The 18,881-nt window shown below is 41.5% G+C and overlaps 1 protein-coding gene across 2 annotated transcripts in view; it reads right to left on the reverse strand.

Moving 5' to 3' along the window:
• Positions 1–14,200, reverse strand: part of PDGFRL (platelet derived growth factor receptor like) — a 62,815-nt gene extending 48,615 nt beyond the window's left edge. The window contains exons 1-2 of one of the 2 annotated variants that reach the window (XM_081045455.1): positions 13,912–14,200; positions 4,460–4,757 (exon numbers count right to left, since the gene is read on the reverse strand). In XM_081045455.1, coding sequence (XP_080901581.1) covers positions 4,460–4,757; positions 13,912–13,966 — 353 coding nt within the window. In that variant the 5' untranslated portion in view covers positions 13,967–14,200. Of the gene's footprint in view, positions 1–4,459; positions 4,758–10,774; positions 10,932–13,911 lie in introns of those variants that run through there. The other variant, XM_081045456.1, reaches the window with a different exon arrangement.
• Positions 14,201–18,881: the final 4,681 nt, after the last annotated feature.

Here is an 18,881-nt window from a genome sequence, read left to right on the forward strand (position 1 = left end):
CATTTGCAACAATACGACGGGCCTAGAAAACATTATGCTAAGTGAAATAAGTCAGACAGAGAAAGACAAATACCGTATGATCTCACTTATATGTGGAATCTAAAGAAAAGAATAAAAGAATGAACTAATTAGAAAGTTTCAGAGACATAGAGGAAAAGCTGAGGTTTGCTAGATGGGAGGGCGAGTGGGGATAAGGGGGAAGGTGAGGGGATTAGAAAGCACAATAGGTAACCACAAAATTGCCACGGGGTTATGAAAGTCAATGTGGGGAATGTAATCAATAATGTTGTAAAGATTTTGTTGGGTATCCGATGGACACTTGTGTCATTAGAGAGACCATCTCAGGGATGATGTAGATGCCCAATCACTGCATTGTACACCTGAAGCTGAAGCTGAACAATAATAAATGTCAACTACAATTTTATATATATATAATATATTTATATAAATATATAAATTTATATAAATACATTTATATATTTATATATATTTAAATATATTTATATATATATATTTAAATATATTTATATATTTAAAATTTATATAAATATACAAATTTATATAAATATATAAATATAAATATAATAATATAAATATATGTATATATTTATAAGAAGTGGAGTACAGCATTAGGAATAGAGACAGTGGAAATGTAATGGTTGTATGCGATGTCAGAGGGGTAGTAGATGGGGGGAGGTTATCATTGTGTGAGGGATATAAATGATAAATGTCTAATTATTACATTGTTTTGTACACCTGAAACTAATGTAAAAAAATGTTAAAAAAAGAAAATTGTTAACCAATCTGGAAAAGAAAGGAACTTCGTTAATGTGATAAAGACTATTTACAAAAATAAAAATAAAAAAGTAAATAAAATACGTTCATACTTTGTTGTTACTCTCCTTCCAACGCATACAGTGCACACATAGACACTCAGTATAATTATCTTTAAATGTTGAATGAAAGAATGCCTGGCTAGGAATTGACTTCTGACATGATCTCTAAACCCCTAAGGAAACCAAAAAATATTTCCGAAGTTCTAGCATGAGTCAGGCAATATTCTTGCTATTAGGAATCTGAGGATGAGCCAAACAGATGTGGTATTTGCCCTCAAGGGGTTTATGCTTTCATGGGGGAAGATGGACACAGGCCCCAGATTACAAAGAATTTATCAATTAAATAAAAGTGGGAAAAAGGTGTACAAACTTTCCTGGATCCTCTATATTAGAAGCCAGGTTAGCTATGCACAACTCCCTGATTTATGTGAGTGTTAGTCAGAATTAAATGTCCAAAAAGATCAATAGGATCACTTGGATTAGGGTTTCCAGGTGGGAATTCTCGCCCATTCTCAGGAATTTTTTCACTTTCCCATTCCCTAATCCCAAGAAAAGTTGGTCGTCGGGAAATTGGGAAAATTGGCTCCTTGAACCCAGTAGCGGCCGTCACTTTGTGGAAATGATTCATTGTGGAGAATAAAAAACAGTTTATATCTCAGGATTCAGGAATGGAAAAGCGAAAAAAAATTCTGACAATGGGCAGGAATTCCTGCCTGGAAACCCTAACTTGGATTACTGCATTGCCTAGTAATAATTAGTTACAATTTATTGAACATTTACCATGGACCAGGCAGCGCTTATCATAGATAATACTATCTCCATATTCCAGATGAGGAAATTGGGTTCTAGGGAAATTACTGATCAAAGAGATCACATTGCTGGTTAGTGGTAAAGGCAGGGTTCAAATCTAGCTGTGCTTCAGCCTGACCTCTCTGTTCCATAACATTCTCTCTCTTCTGGTCAGAAGATTAAATTTGGATAAATGTGGTAGTATGTGAACTCAGTTTCAGAAAGCTACCAAAATTGCTTACAATAACCAGGTTTTGCTAGAAGCGCACTTGGGGAGCTTCCAACCCCAAAGCTGTCAGAATACTGGAAAGAACTCATTCCACGGAAAAAGAAAACACAGAATGAATACTTCTCTTCTATCCAAATGCACCATGTTCCGGGAAAGATGTCAAGAGTCGATTTGTTGAATCTCTGGTGTCAAATAAATCGTGATTTTTGTTGTTGTTGTTTGATATAGAGTTATGACTAGATGTTTTTTTACATTTTTCACATTTTTTCAAAAAGTCCTTGGGGGCTCACATCTGTCTTTACTTTCTTATAAAGCCCCAACTGTGCTTTGAATGAATACGATTTAATGTTAAGTCAAAATTGGGTTTTTCAGCTCCTGGATATTTCTTTTCCATTCATGTTCACTTCACTTTGAGTCCTTAAGATATTTTCAAACATACTTTGGCTAATATAGTTTCAAAAGTACTCCTAGAAAATACTAAATCTTTCAGGGCTAAATCATCTAGATTTAGGATACTTTGTATAAGTTAAAGACTAACTGTTCAGAATAATTTAAAATAGCTCAATTCTGGTTTTAAAGAAAAGTGTGTATACCTGACTTTGGTAAATTAAGACATTTAAAAAGTAAATGGTAATATGTCTTTCCAGGTTTGTTCCAAGCAGGGGATACACACACACACACACACACACACACACACACACACACACATATATTTCAAGTGTGGAAATCAAAATGGGAAAAACTGTCTTATTCTATCACCCTTCACTCCTCATCCAACATAATATCCCATAAGAAAATGATTGTACAATTACATATCAGGAAGCCAGAAGAGTATCTTCAGAATAAAACTTGAAAGAGGTCTAAATGCCAGAAGACAGACAGAGAGGTATTACTTATAAATATATTTTGATTAATTTATACTCCAAGGTGTATGTGTGCAAGAAAGGAGAAGATTGCCATTCAGTCATTCAATAGACAAAGCTAAATGCCAAGTACTCAGTTAAATCCCAGTGAAAAACAGATTTTTTTTCTTTTTTAAAAAGGAGTTACAAATATAAAGAATTCTCAAAAAAGAATGTACCAGGGCCCATGGGAATGGACACTTAGGGAGGCCTGACACAGGCTTCCCAGAGAAAGTGCCACTAGGCTGAAGTTAGCCAGGTGAAGATGGTGCCAAGAATGGTTCGGGCAAGTTTTAAGGCCCCAAAAGCCTAGAGTATTTGATGACCTCACAAGAGTCTAGCCAGAGAAAGCAGAGACACTAATCTAGAGATACATGACTCCACAGAGACTGTGGAGATCAGAGAGGGTCTCAGTAGTTATGAAGGGATGTTGGACTTTACCCCCAGTGGAAACCCAACAAGTGTTAAGTGGGAGAGTGACATGAGCAGATGATATTTATAAACATCACGTTAGCTGCAGTGAGGAGGTTTGGAGGATACACCTTGGTGTGGTTAATGTGTATTGGGGAGGAGGGATGACACTGTCTGAGACTGGGGGCAGCAACACCAGAAATTGAAAGAGGACAGCCTTCTGGCTCTTAGAAGGCTGAATTGACTGAATTTGGTGATTGATTGGATGTGGGTGGGGAGTGAGAGAAGAGGGAGCAGGCAAGAATGCTCCTCAGTTTTCTGACTGAACATCGGAGTGGATGGTGGAGTCCTGGAAGGAGATAAAGATCGGAGGTACATTTGTATGGAAATATGAACCTGCTTTGAACATGCAGAGTTTGAGATGCCTGAGACCCACATTCTTTCTTTCTCCCATTGTAGTTACCCCAAAGAGACAATATCCTGGTTTTCTCTACCCTACATCAAATGAAGAAAGGATTGGAAAGAATCTTATAAGTCATGTAGTATGATCCCCTTCACTCTATGCATGAGGAAACTGAGACCCAGGGAGGTTGAGAGACGTGGCCAAGGATACACTGGACTCACATCCCCTCACCCCACAACCTCCTCCCAGAACCCACTGAAGCACGCTCTGTTTTCTTGCTTTTCAGTTTTCATAATCACCACCTTAACCACTTTTCCTGAACAAGAAACCAGCCTCCTGGAGGTTATTCATTCAAACATGAGAAGTTTTTGGCCTTCTTACCAACCAATGCCACTGAATATAAAATCACATACTCAGAAAAGTAAAAGTAATCAGAAGTAGTTGAAAAGTTCAAAAACAGCTTAAGTTGGTCTCTGGTCAAGTTACTCATAGGTATCTCCTGTTAGGTCATTTCAATTTTCATTATTATTACTTAAAAAATAACAAAGCATGGGTCCATTCTTTTTTACAATATGAATTCTTAAATATCTCTATGAATCCAAGTTTCAATTACTTGTCCCATGGCTACCTATAAAATTTCACTGTTTTAGCCAACGTTGATAAGAGTTGCAATAATTTTTTTTTACCGGTCAAAGAAGTAATAAAATCTATTGCATTTGCTCATCCAGCTTTCATTTTTACAAGCTGTTGGAGTGAAATGGTAGATGCCTAAATGCCTAAATGCCTAAATGCCTATATGCCTAAATGCCTAAAACAATACAGCATTTAATGAGGTATTGAAACCAAACACTTGACCCAAAGCAAGTAAAACAAATAAATAAATGCTTACCTGAGGCGGGAGTCCTTAAAGGTGTCAAGATATGTAGGGTAGCTCCATCCAATTTTATTCCCTTTGCATCGAAGCTCTAGAGTTTGCCCTGCTGTCAGACTCAGGGTAGCAGCAGGTTTCTGAAAGCGACCTTTATCCATCATCTGCATCATTATAGATGGTGTCTTTGGCTGGGAATCAGCTGAGTCCCTGTCCTTTGTTTTAGGAATTTTGGGCTTCACCTTTTTGTTGGTGGGCTTGATTCTGTTCTCTCCTGGCTCCTTTGGACGCTTGTTCTTGGGAGGGTGTTGACCAGTAACTAGTATAAATGTGAGGAGAGAACAATAAGCTGTTGTAATAACACACCTGGATGGACTACTTAACACCTCAAATAGATGACTTTTTAATACCCCTCTTTTCATATGTCAAAATTATTCCCAAGAACAATCATTTTCTTGGTTCATTCTTTAGTTCTAAAAGAATTAACAAGTGAAAGAGAATACATTTTGGCTTCAAAGATTTTATTCATATTCAGCAATACATTTCATGTATGAACTAAAATTTGCACTTAGGAAACAAAATATTTTTCCTTGTAATTCATACTAGTGATCTCTAAGGGGTCACACAGAATGGCAGAAATGAAGCCATTCAAGGTGGTGGGTTTCCTGTCTTTGCAATCTCAGTGCTATCATTGTGCCGTTTGAATCTACTGTTTAAATGCACTGAGTGGAGACACAAACGGCACTGCAAGCACACTCGGAAGATTTCGAACCATTACAAACTTTCTCCCAAATGCAGGGACAGTGGAGTCTTTGTGTATCAGAGGCTGACAGCATCCACATAGAATACAAGGTTTAACAAGGAACAAGTACTAAACCTGTGCTCATTTAAAGCTTACATATAAGCCATTTGAACTCAACAGTAACTGTAGCAGTGGTTGAGAACTTAGCCAACAAAATATTTTAGAGGGAGGAGTATTTTATTACCAACATGGTTGAGAATTGCTGACGAAGGGTGAGAATAAAAACTGACCTACTTTAAGTCTGTTGTATTACGGTTTTCCCCTTCTCCACAAACAATGCTCCCCTTATGGCCTGCACACAGAAAAGACTGCTCCCACTGCCCTGCCCTTGATTTGCTTCTGGGCTCCAGGAATCTCAACTGTCCACCCAGCCCAGCAGCCAGGCGCTGTCTCCAGTGGATGAGAAGGAGACGGTGCAGTGATAGTCTGCCCATCTGTCTGCATTCGCTCAAAGACGACCTCGATATTTGCCCCCAGAATTACAGAATGTCCACACTTACAGGCTCCTGAGAGGTCTTTTAGATAAAGTCCTCATGTTTGTAGATTAAAAAACTAAAGGAGACCCTGAAAAGTTACATAAATTGCACAAAGCTGGTCACTGACAGAATGTGCGAGTAGAAGTCAGGTCTCTTAACTCCCATTCCAGCTGCTCACTTTACTATATGTAAACATCCTGTATCTATTTTGAAGAGATAACCACACAAACCTTGGCCCACAGAGAGAATGACAGGCCATTTGTATAAAATGGAGACATGGGATAAATCAAGAGAAAATTGCTTTTATCCTTTTTGATATATGTATTTATTTATCTCATACTATCTTGGTATACAAAAGTCTTGGAGTGGTCCAAAGTGCAAAGACATTGGAATTAGGATCAAGAGATGGAAAAGGGCACAAGGCATACGCTCTTATGCCAGTGGGCCAGGCAGGTGTGCCCGAAGGGACAGCTGCTCCTGCTTCAAAAGGCCGCTGCCTTGAAAGAACACATGCCCTTGGTTGCCAGATCTGATTCCTCAAAGGATGGCAGAAATGCAGATTTCCTAAATGACAAATATCCGAAACTCCCCTTTTTTATAAACCTCAGCTTTGAATCTCTGAGGTTAGAAGTCAGGTGGTCTTTTTTCCCCTGGGAGGGGTGGGGATGACCAGGAGGAGACACCAGGGGCGTTGCCAGGAACATCCATCTTGACCTGGGCCGGTTACAGGGGTTTGTGCAGTTTGTGAGCATTTCATGGAGCCCTACTCTTATGATTTGTACCAAGAACTCAACTGATCTGGACTAAACTGTGTAACGATGAACTTGTATTCCTTTGCATGTAGCCGTTGGCCTTTCCAAACAGGAGCCATTTAGCCTGACTCTTGGTTCAGCCTGGCCCAGGCTCTGGACCCAATCCCACTCCCAGCTCAGTATCAATGTCTACTCCTCAGCACGCTGTCTCCTTTGGACTTGAATGCCTTGCTCCCTGAGCCCTGCTCTCTTTTCCATGACCTCAGATCCAACTGACCTCTTTCCTTCCCTAGGCCTGAGTCTCTTCGTCTCTCTTGTTTCCTCAGGGTCATGGGCCCTGCTGAGCTTTCTCCGTCTTTCCAGGCATCCAGGTTCTTGAGCCCCAGTCTCCAAGGCCAGTGTCCCCAGTACCTGCCGTTGAACCTGCCCTTTGCCAAGACTTCCCCTTACCCTGCACATTTGGTTTATTTATCCCCAGGGTTCCAATGACAGAAGAAGGTGGGCAGTGGCACAGAGGCATGCCCCAGCCTCCCAGAAAGAGAAGCATCGTAACCATGGAAACAGGTCAGACTAACAGAAGTACCCTAATCCAGCAACACCGATTGTCAAGCATAAGCCTCTGTTTTGCAACTGCATAAAAGTCACAGAATTTTTCTTAAGGTAGAAAATAAAAGCCTACTATTATGTCAATCCATCTGTGACTGCAAGCGTTTTAGTCACACCATGCCTATGAGATTCATGAACCTCTGGATGGATGTCTGATGTGGTGTGTTTTCTTTATCACATGACAGGAATTCAAGCTATCAAAAATGACAAGCGCTCTCTGTAAATACTCTGGAATTTAGGCAGCCAGTACAGCTTGTCTGACTTCCAAACTATCGAATCCTTGAGGTTATCCTCCTCAGGAATGCTTGATTACTTAGTTATGTATATTATGCATCCAAACACGTGCTGTTATCCCTGCAAAGTAATTGGACCGTTTGACAAAACAGGCCCACCAGTCCATCTAACCAGATAGTCGGTCCAGCTACCTGACCGTGGAATTGGTCAGCGGTTTATGCTAATGACGCTAAGTTAAAAGAGACAGATACGTGGCCCCAGAGACATCCAGACAGTCCTAAGATTGAGTGACTCCCCATGTGTAACTTTTTAAAGAACATGGCTCTTCAGCCTAACTATGTAAACTATTTTCCAGAGGCCTAAAAAATATAAGAATTTATAGTATAGATAAATAAAAGTGATACTTTCAGAAGTGGTAGGAGGGTATTTTGGAGTGGGGTTCTCAAAAGGAATAGGGAGAGAAAGGTTCTCATCTTTCTACATTTTCATCTCCCGAGTATCATCACTTTCCCACCTTCTCAGTTTTGTACTGGAAAAGCGTATGTGTTCCTATGGGTGTTTCATGAAGAATGGAAAAATGAGAGTGGGGCATGGCTCTCAGCTTACATAACTCGGGGAACTCCTGAGCTGCTCAGCAAATTTATAGTCTGGTGGTTTTGATGCTACTCTCAGGGCCGACCTTTCCCCTTCACTGCCCATGGGGAGAAAAACCAAACAGCTACAGGTCTTTGATGTTAAAGACTGTTCACGTGTAGTCCTCATCTAAGTAGCAGGCAGTGACTCTCTTACTGAATTTATTTTCTCCTCCCACACAGCTCTATAGAATTAGAGATTAATAGTCAGGTCACTTTTATTGAATGAGGGTTGATGGCAACCCTCAGTTGATGTTGAAGACTTATAACCCTTTGTCCTGCTTTGTAACATTTATTCATTCATTCTGGAGATGGGTGTTTGCCCAGCATCTCCTCGCTTGGGGATTCTAATGTATGCCTTGGAAAAGCATCTTCAGCCCCTCCAGGAAGGTTATGCTCTCATCCCTGGCATCAAGTTTTGTTTGACTTGGAACTCACTGACAAAACCCAGGGCATATCAAACAAAGAAACCACTTAGACAATGGTGCTGTGCGTGAGATTTGTGCAAAATGTGAAACTGCTACAGTATGTTAATCTCTATGTATATCAAAAGGCAATGGCATAAGAAGACTCTAGATCTAAAGTCAAAGGGTCTGATTTTTCACTACCTTCTTAGTGACCTGGGATGAGCTACTTGGCCTCTGTGATCATTTTTTTCCACCTGTAAATTAGGAAGAATAATAGTTGTTTTGCCTCCTTCACAAGTTTATCATGGAGCTCACCATGAGACGTTATTGTGAGACAACCACAAAACAAGAGGTAGCACTTAGCATGTACTTTCTGTGGGTGAGATCCTGTTCTCAGCATTTTAAAATATTAACTCAATCCCCACCACAATAGTCATTATTATCATACTCGTAGAATTCTCAATTTGCAGATGAGCAAACTGAGGCAGAGAGAGGCGAAGTGACTTCCCAAGGCCACACGGCTAGTAATGTGGCAGCCAGGACCTGAAGTCAATAAAGATATTTAATGGTTTGTGAATTTACCACTTATTTCTCCATAAAATATACTATATAGTAGTCTCAAACAATGAAATGATAATGGACTTTCACGTTTATTTATCTATAACACAAATTATTATATTTTTGAGGCCTCTGGAAATGTTCTTTAAAAAGTTAGATGTGAGATTTGGGAGTCACTCAATCCTAGGACTGTCTGGGTGTCTGTGGGACCCGTTATCTGTCTCCTTTAATTTAGCGTCATTATCATAAACCATTGACCAATTCCATGGTCAGCCAGCTCGACCAACTATCTAGTTAGGTCTGATGGGTCATTTGGTCAAAAGGTCCAATTACTTCACACATGTACAGATGCATAAAAGTATCATTTTCTTAAAATAGTAATTTCTAAGAATTAGACACTTGTATTCCAGGATGAAGGCCTTATTTTGAAACATTTTTCAGGACATCCGTTAGAACAGGGTTGATCACACTCTCTTTTAAAATATGGAAGTATAATTGACGTATAACATTATATTAGTTTCAGGTGTACAACGTGATTTGATATTTGTAGACACATATTGTGAAATGATCACTCTCCTGTTGAAACACTTGACTTGTTGGGCTCCCAGGACACGGCACTGACTTGGTTTTTCTCCTGCATCGCTGACAACTCCACAGGCTGTTTGGCAGCCCTTTCTCATCTCCCTTTCCTGCCTGATCTGAGTCCCAAGGGCTTCATCCTGGCAATGCAATCGCTAATGACACTCAATCTCTAAGTGGTCTCATAGGGACCCCTGGGTGTTAGCACCATTTATACGCTGAGAGCTGCCTTGTTCTTGTCCTGACTTTGCCTCTAAACTCGGAGTCTGAATATTCTATCGCTTACTCAGCACTGCCACTTGGAAAGCTAGCCGGCATCTCAAATTGAACATGTCCACATTGAACTCTGGATGCCCTTCAGACTGGCTCCTTCCCCAGTGTCCCTTTATCAGTAAATGGCAATTCTATTCACCCAGTTGCTCAGGACAAAAACCCTCAGAGTCACATGATTCTTTTCTTTCTCTCCTAAGCCATGTCCAATCCAGCAGCAAATTTGCTTGGCTTTGCCTTCAAAATAGACCCTGAACCCAATCTCTTCTACCTCCATCCACTGCGACCACCCTGGACCAAGATACTCTTCACCTAGATGATTAAAAATTGAGCTCATGTAGGCTCCCGGCTTCCACCCTAGCACTGACCTTTGAAAACATAAATCAGATCATGGGCACACCTCTGCTCAGGACTCTCATGGCTTTCATCTAATTTTGAATAAAGCCCTATGTCTTCCCATGCTCAACAAAGCTTTGCCACTTCCTCTGTCACATCTCCAGCCATGCTGGCCACGAGAACACCTGGAAGCTGTCGTACTTCCCATGCGTTTGGCTTGTCTTCTTTCAGACACCTGCAGAATTTGCTTCCTCCCTCCAGGCAGGCCTCTGACTCTCCCATCAACCATACTCTCACCCCCTCTGCAGCCTTCTCCGTCCTCTTACTGTGTTATGAGGTGAATTGCATTCCTAGAAAGATACACTGAAGTCCTAACCCCTGGTACTGGTGAATATGACCTTATTTGGAAATAAGGTCTTTGCAGATGTTATCAAGGTAAGAGGTGATCATTAGGGTAAACTCTAATACAATATGCTGCTATCCTTAGAAAAAGACACACACACACACACACACACACACACACACACACACACAGGAAAATGCCACGTCAAGACAGTGACACAGAGGGAGAAGATGGCTAAGTGCCAACAGAGGCAGATACTGGGGTCATCTAGCTGCAAGCCAAGGAATGCCACGGATTGCCAGCCATGAGCAGAAAGCTAGGAAGGCAAGGAAGGATCCTACCACAAGTCACAGAGGGAACACAGTCCTGCTGACAGCTGATCTTGAACTTCTATCCTCCAGAACTGGGCAAGAATAAACTTCTTGCACAGATTAAACTTCTTAACCCATCCTGTTTGTGGTACCGTATGACAGCAGCCCGAAGAAACTCATACGCCCTGACTATTGATGCTTTGTGCTGCTTATCACTTCCTGAAATTTTATCATTACTTGTTTATTTATTATCTGTCCTCTCCATTAGATTGTGAGTGCCACAAAGTAAGGGCTTTACAACCTGGTGCAGAGAAAGCCATCGATCTACAGAGCCTTTCTCATGCCTCTGACCGGCACAGTCTCTTTCTTGCCCTTAAAACTTTTTTGGCCCCAAGGATCACAGATTATTCTGTATGTCAAACATACAGGCCAAAATCCTAAGTGCTTTGAAGTATTCATTATTTGCACTTGTTACCAGTCAGAACTTGCATCATTCTTTTTTCATTATAAGAATGTCTTTACTCTCTTTTCCAAGGAATAAATCGAGACACAAAAATGATACAGAGCCTTGGTGAGAGGATCAGCAGTATTGCTCTCTTTCCAGAGATCTGGCTGTATTGTCCTCACATCCTAATGAATCTCTTTAGTCTTCCCAGAAAGATAACTTTTCACAGGATCCAAAATAAACTCATGATAGACTGAAGATCAAATTGGCATTGATCAAGGGTCTGGCAGAAGATCAATAAAACAGCAGTAAAAAATCATTCCTTATGCTTCATCATTCATTTGCTCCTGACATTGGATAAAATACATGGTTAATCAAAAGTTGTTAAGTGCCTGTGATTTTATACTTTTTAATGGAAAAATAGTAGCATCCTGTCAACAAACACAGTGGTACATATTCCATGTATGTGCTGAAAAATCAGGTGCTATGAGCTATGGCTGACTCAAAGTGGGGTCTTGGGCTGTTCATTAACTATTCTCATGACTCACTTTCATGCCACAAGACCAATATGTGCCCTTTTAGCTCCCACTCGATATGAGGAGAAATAACATTACTTTTAAAAATGTAAAGCATTTTAGAATCAGGCCAGGCAAATATCACTGGGTTAGAGCACTATACACCCAACAGGCATTTGCGGGAAGTCTTTTACTGTTAGAAAGCTTCTCCTAGAAATGATCAGAGAGTGGAAAGGCCGTGGGATCAGTTTTGAGTCATGGGCCTTGTGTCCAGGTATTAAACCTCAGTTGGCTGAGAATGCAGCATATCTCAACCTGCCAATCAGAAACTGGCATAGCTTCCCAAAATAAGCCACTCTCACTGGCCTGTTCCTGGGCCCCAGCCAGCCACCCGGTAACTCAGAACAGCAAAAAAAAAAAAAAAAAAAAGAAAAATTCTTAATAGATTTAGGAAAACTGTTATATAATTTAACAAAGCAGATTTACTTTTATAATTACGTATTCAATATTTTATTCATAAATAGTCTATTCTATATACTTTAAAGTATATAGTTTAGAAACAAAGCCATGGTGCTATTATCACACCTAACATCAATTATTACTTACAAAATATTTAGTCTGTGTTCAACTTTCTCTGATTGTCTCATAAATGTTTATTGTGTGAATCACATTGGACTGATTCAGGCAGTTTGTAATCATTCTTATGGTCTGGGCATACACTGGACAGAAAAATTCAGGAGGCAGAAGCTGACGCTGTTTCCTGAGCCTCTGAGGCAGATTGTCTAACCAAGTGAGTGGACTACTTGAAATTATTTTGTCTGGCCATCTTGTGCCCTATTCAAAACAATGATACCAAATACCACGTTTCCATCACTTTAGCAAGTGACATAAAAGGACCTGGCAGGAGAGTTTTAATATTACTTTTTACAACATGAACTTATGCCAACTCCCCTCTAGGCAAACAGCACCTGTTGCTGCCCCCCCCATAGAAATGCTCCCTACACTTCATTCGGCAAGGCTCCAGGCTTAAGGAGCCTTATGTTCAGCTTCAAGTCCCACAACCATCTGTGACTTTGCAAAATAAAATGGGCTATATTTTGGCAAATGCTTCTAGTTTCATGGAAAGAAAGGAACTGGTCAGGACTGAGTAAGTGGATAAAATGTGAGCCAGGTTAAGCTGGCTCCAGCATGAGTTGCATCACAGCAAAAGCTGCTTTTCACCCAAAACTAAGCAAAAAATTGAGGTTGTAGCTGAGGAATTCCAAGGGAGGGCTGAGGAGCCAGGATGCCCCCAGATGCCAAATATACTGTACAAATAACACCAACCAGATAAATAGTGGAGCCAGCAAAACAAGTAAATGCTAACAGTAATATGGATACAGACATAGATACAAACAACACATTCACACACACACACAACTCCTGACCATGTGCTTGTGAGTCTACAAACTAGGGTGGACCCAGCAGAGGCACACACTGGAAGTAGTGCAGAGGCACGAGGGCTCCCAGGTGCTGTACACACACGCATTTTCTTCATCTTTTCCGATTCACTCCGCTAGGAACACTGTGGTCACGAATAGCTGTGAGGGTGGGGTTCCTTTTGAGGTTTAATGCATAGAACTATCTGGAGTAAGACTCAGGCAGCTCTTGCGAGACTCAAGCCCAAGGTGTTAAGAGGAAACAAATTCAGGATTGCGGGTGGCAGGAGGAGGAGGACACTTAGAATTTTGCACAAGAACCAGCAGCTGCCTTGCTCAGGTAGCTCCCGCCCTCAGAAGCAGACATCCCGAGGCAAACGCGGCGGCTTGGATGGAGGTGGAAGTGATCCACCGCCCTGTACCACCTCCCAGAACGACACGTAGACACCGGGGGCTGGACCCGCCGCTGGCTGGGGGATGCTCGGCTTGCCAGCCCAGGGCTTTCTGGGAGCACTGAAGCCATCCTGGTGGGGCTCCTAAGGGTTGAGGTAGCTACCACCATCCCAGGGGCTCCCAGGGGAGGTGGAAAGAGGGAGGCAAGGACCCCCTACTAGGAAGGGGCAGGTGCAAGTGGCAAGGAGTGGCGCCAGGGTCAAGCCTCGGAAGGTCAGAAGATAGAGGAAGAACTGGCTGGAGGACGGGGAGGGCTGGGGGACAGACGGCGTGGGTTGGGTGGATCCCGGCTAAAGTTATGGCACAAACCCGCTAGCCCCAGTCTGAATCACTCACCATCCTCTAGCGCTTCCTGCACGAGCAGAAGACCAAGCAGCAGCCAAACCTTCATCTTCAGGGCAAAGGTTAGGGACAGAGGTGCTGGGGACAGCGTGTCCAAGGCGCGCGGACAGCACAGGGCGAGGGCAGGGGCGTGGGGAGAGGCGGCGGGCGGCGGGCGCCGCCTCCGGGCGGGAGCCGCGGCGGGTCGGGGCGGGCGCCTGGAACGCCACAGCTGGAGGATTCGGTTTCATGAGGAGGAACACAGTTTGGGGGGAAAGTTTGGGGATTTTTTTTTTTTTTTTTTCAATTCTCTGTACGTGTAATGTGATCTCTCCTGCCCCCTGGCGGAGCCGTGATGCACAGCGCTTTTTCCTGAGCGGAGATGAAGGGCTAAGGGCGAAATGTGAACTACAACAGTCACTCCTCCAATTTCTCCAACTCTGGGTTTCCCCAAGTTGACCAACTTCAAGAAGGCCTAGTGTAATTCTGTGGGTACTGATGGGGTCACAATTAACCATAGTTGTCCAAATGTCAGCAGCACTTCCTGCCCCCCTAAGTATTTCTGTTCATTCCCTGGTCTATCACTTGCACTCACTCTCAAAACCATTACCCTGGGGTGTTCCTGGGGACCGTGCCTGAGAACAGATCCAAGTAAACGGTACCTGCTCCGTTCTGCCCCCCAACACACACACACACACACACACACACACACACACACACACACTTCTGAGTCAAAAATCAATGCTCTTGGCTTCTTCTAAATGTAGCATCTATTTTCTCCCAGGATGCTCCCCATTTCTAGCAAATTCTTCCCCTAGACGGTTCATGAAGCATGCTGAGGTGATTAAAATGAAAAAGCATTGCAACCCAAGATATAAAAATACTGCTTAATTGTGCACTATATGTTATTAATACTAGAGAAATACAGAGGTGAGTGCAGGTTGGAGAGATGGGAAATCATAGAAGGGTGGGGCTTGAATTTGGAAAGCAAAGGAGGGAGAGGGGAAAATGGAGGAATGCATCCTCTAGGTTGGTTGGCAGGCCACTGGTCAGGAGAGAATGGGCTAAGGCACAAAATAAGAACTGGCCTAGTAACTCTGGCTGGCCAGATTGGAAGGGCAGATTCACCGGGGGAGGAAAGTCGGAAATAAGACTGAACCAATAGTCTGGGGCTGTGGAAGGTGGGGCTGTGGTGGGGCAAGAATTTAGGTATCCATGTGCCTCTCTGCAGAGGGCCATCACAGGTTTCTGAGCTTGCAAACTCATAAGATCAAACAACCTACAGGTGTGCACATGTCAATGAATTCCCCCAAGTGGCAAAGAGGGCCTCCCTCACAGCCCATTTCATTCACACATTATTACTGCTAAAGATAGTTTAATTTGAAAAAATAGGAAGGGGACTTCTCCCTCAACACCCAAGGGAAGATCTTCAGTTCATGAGAAACTGGTGCTTACCAGTCATTTCATGCCAGAGGAACCAAGGATTCTACCTTCCACCTCCAGCTCTGGCTTTAGTTTTTCCTTTCCTTGCATTGCAGTGGAGAGAACAACTGCCTGAGAGTACCGGAGACCAAAGTTCAGGTCCCATCACTGCCACTAGCTCTCAATCTTAAGCTTCCTAGATTTGGGGTTTCTCCTTGGTAAAGGGAGAGAACTAGATGAATTTCAACAGATGTTTACTGTGTTTGCTATTATAAATATGAAAGTTAAGACATCATTCCTACTTTTAAAGAGTAGACACTGGCCTGGAGATAAGAATTTAAACTACTATAATGTGAAATATCACCTTCTGGGGAGCATTCTGTGCAAAAACTCTGGGAGCACACAGGAGTGACTAAATGGCCTGGGCTGGTCCCTACTGAGATCCCTTTTCATTCAGACCCCATGAAGTTTATAACTTCACGCTCACTGTGTTGGAGCCTAGAGTCCAGTCTACACTGCCTCTCCCTCACTCCACATAGTCACCAGGTCCTGCCTGGTCTACCTGCGGACCATGCATCATCCCTCACCTCACTGCCTGGGCTCAAGCTGTTATCTTCTCTCACGGGGATGTGGCTACAGCCACCTAATTGGTCTCTCTGCCCCTCCATCTTGTACCTCAATCCACTCTTTCCTTAGCAATTAGATCTGTCTTCAAAGACAACTCTACAAAAATTTAACACAATTTAAACCCTTCAAAGCCTCTCCAGCAAGGCTCAGACTCCAGAGATCATGGCCCCCACTGCTTTCTCCAGCTTTCTCTGTTGGTAGCCACTCTCTCTTCTGCCCTCCATGCAAACAGTACATTCCTATCACCCATCCACCCAACCACCCTGTGGGCCACTGTTCCTGCTGCTCCCTCTGTCCCCAAAAGTCCCCTCCTCCATTTTACCACCTGCATGCCCTCTCGCCACACCCCAATCCCTGACCTAACTCATCCTACAAAACTTAGCTCAGACCTCGCCTCCCCCCAGCTGAGCTGCTTCTCTGGTGTGAATATTTCTATCATAGCACTTACAACATGCAGAATTTAACTGTGAATCTGGTTATGCTTCTTTCTCCTACACTACGCTGTGAATTCACAGTCAGGAAGTGTGTCTTATTAAATTTTGCAGTTTACCACCATTTTCTGGAAAATGATAATTATTAGGAACTTGCTGTTTTCCAGGTAGTTTGAGACACTTCACGAGTGTTTCTCGTTGATCCTATCCAGAAGCCTAGGCATTAGGCTGTATTATTAGTATCGCCTTCATTTTATGGATGAGGATGCCCAAAGGCAAACTCAAAAAGTAAATCATAATCCAGATTTTGTCTGACTCCCAAGTGTGTGAGTCTAACCCCTCATTCTATTGGTTAACATGAGCTGTTGAAATCCCTGCAAACGAAAGCTCTCAAACAGGACCCGCCTGACCCATATGCTGGTGAGGCCACCAACTTGCCCTTAAACCCAGAAGACTTGCGGAGCGTACTTTGTGACTTACCTGGGGGCTTGTGTTAATATCCCAAGGCAAGCAAAGCAGACGAACGGAATTCCACGCCACACCATTCCATGGAGAGTGGGAACACACAATCTCTTCTACCTTTTGCAGGAGTCCAGAGAAGTAGGCGGCTGTTATAAAAGCAGCCCTTAGAAGAAAACAGCTACCGTTTTCATGAATTCTTAAAAGCTTCAGACCAGCACAAAGTTTACAATCTCTGAGAGCCTCAGACACAAGGACAGCCCAGGATCACTCAACAACTAGCTTACCCCACAAGCCCCTGCTGGTTGTTTACAAGAAATAGAGAAGCTAAATGACACCACTTGTGAAGAGATTTGACTTTAATGAAGAGCTGCACTCAGTTGCTCCACCTGTGTTTCCATATTTTAAAAAGAACCACCTTAGAAAAAAATTACTCGATTAATCCATTTTAAAATATGTTAAACCCCTACAGAATTATACAGGACAGGAAATGATAAAAATAATAAAAAAATATTTTTATGCTTCTTGCCACTTCCTACTATTTATAAAGTATTTCATAGTAAAGACACACCATTGTTTATTTTTTCTCCTGTTTATGGTTGTTTAAAAAACTCTTTTACATATAATACTGCAATAACTATCCTTATCAAAATATCTTTATGCCCATGAGTATTTCTATAAAATGGATACCCAGAAGTGAAATTACTCAGCCAAAGGCCATGCTATTTAATATTTTTGGTAAATGAAGCCAATTCAACAAAGCTGTTCCTATTTATAGCCAATTCTATTTCTTTGGGAGCAGCTGGGCCTACCCATTTCTTCACAGCCCCACCAGTACTGGATGTGATTATTCTATTTAATCTTTACAACATTGGGGGGAATCTCATTATGTTCTTTCAATTCCCATTGTTTTTGTTACTATTGAGGATGAGCTTCTTAAGCATGTTTTTATTAGCTATTTCTATTTGCCTATTTTTAAAAATTGAGTTTTTCTTTTATTACTGTCTTATAATAGTAGAATCTTCATATATTCTGGCTAGTAAATGCTTGGGTGTTATACCTATTGCTGACATTTTCTCTGATCCTTTTCTTCTGTTTTAGTTTTGCTAATGCTGATTTTCTTCAAGCAATTACAACAAATGTTTAAGCAATTATATTTTTCAGTAACTTCCTTCATGGCTTCCGGGTTTTATATCTCCTTAGGTAGGCCTTCTCTGCCTCAAATTATCAAACAATTTTGTATTTTCACTTAAAACTTCTATAATTTTGTTGTTCATGTTTAGTCTTTAAAACTCTCTCTCTCTATATATATATCATCTATAATCATCTATATATATATATATATATATATATATATATATAGAGAGAGAGAGAGAGAGAGAGAGAGATACAGATATATAGGTATATATAAATCTAATTTTTGGTGTGTCCAGATAGATGGTCAGTGTTATACTATCACTTGTTAAATGATTCATTCTTTTTCTATCTTTTTAAATTGACTTTTAGTGTGTATTAAGTTTCATATGTACATGAATCTGTTTCTGATCTATTTCATTCTGTTGATCTCTTTATCTCTACCTATAGAAATATCACACTGCACTGGTACTGATTTATACTATCTTTGCTATTTGTTTGGGCAAGGATGCCCCCATCATTCTTCTCCTGTTAATCATCATTGTACATTTTCACATCCAGATGAATTTTGGAATCAGCTTTTTAATTTCCATGAAAACCTTATTGTGTCTTGGTTATTATTGCATTGGATTTATGTTTGGGTAAAGAATGGATGTATTTACAATATTGAGTCTTCCCAATCAAGCATGTTATAATATATATTTTCTACTTAAGTCTACTTTTATGTCCCTATTATATTTTATAATTGGTTGATTCTGGTATTAGGACAACAGTTTTGGACTTCTGCATTCCCAAGCCTGTTTTTCTGTCATATACACTTTAGCTAAATTTCGGCTGCCTAAATAAGTGTGTGTGTGTGTGTGTGTGTGTGTGTGTGTACGTATACATATGTGTGTGTAGTTATATAGTTAA

The sequence above is a fragment of the Rhinolophus hipposideros genome, assembly GCF_964194185.1.
Source record: "Rhinolophus hipposideros genome assembly, chromosome: 4".
NCBI lineage: Eukaryota > Metazoa > Chordata > Mammalia > Chiroptera > Rhinolophidae > Rhinolophus > Rhinolophus hipposideros.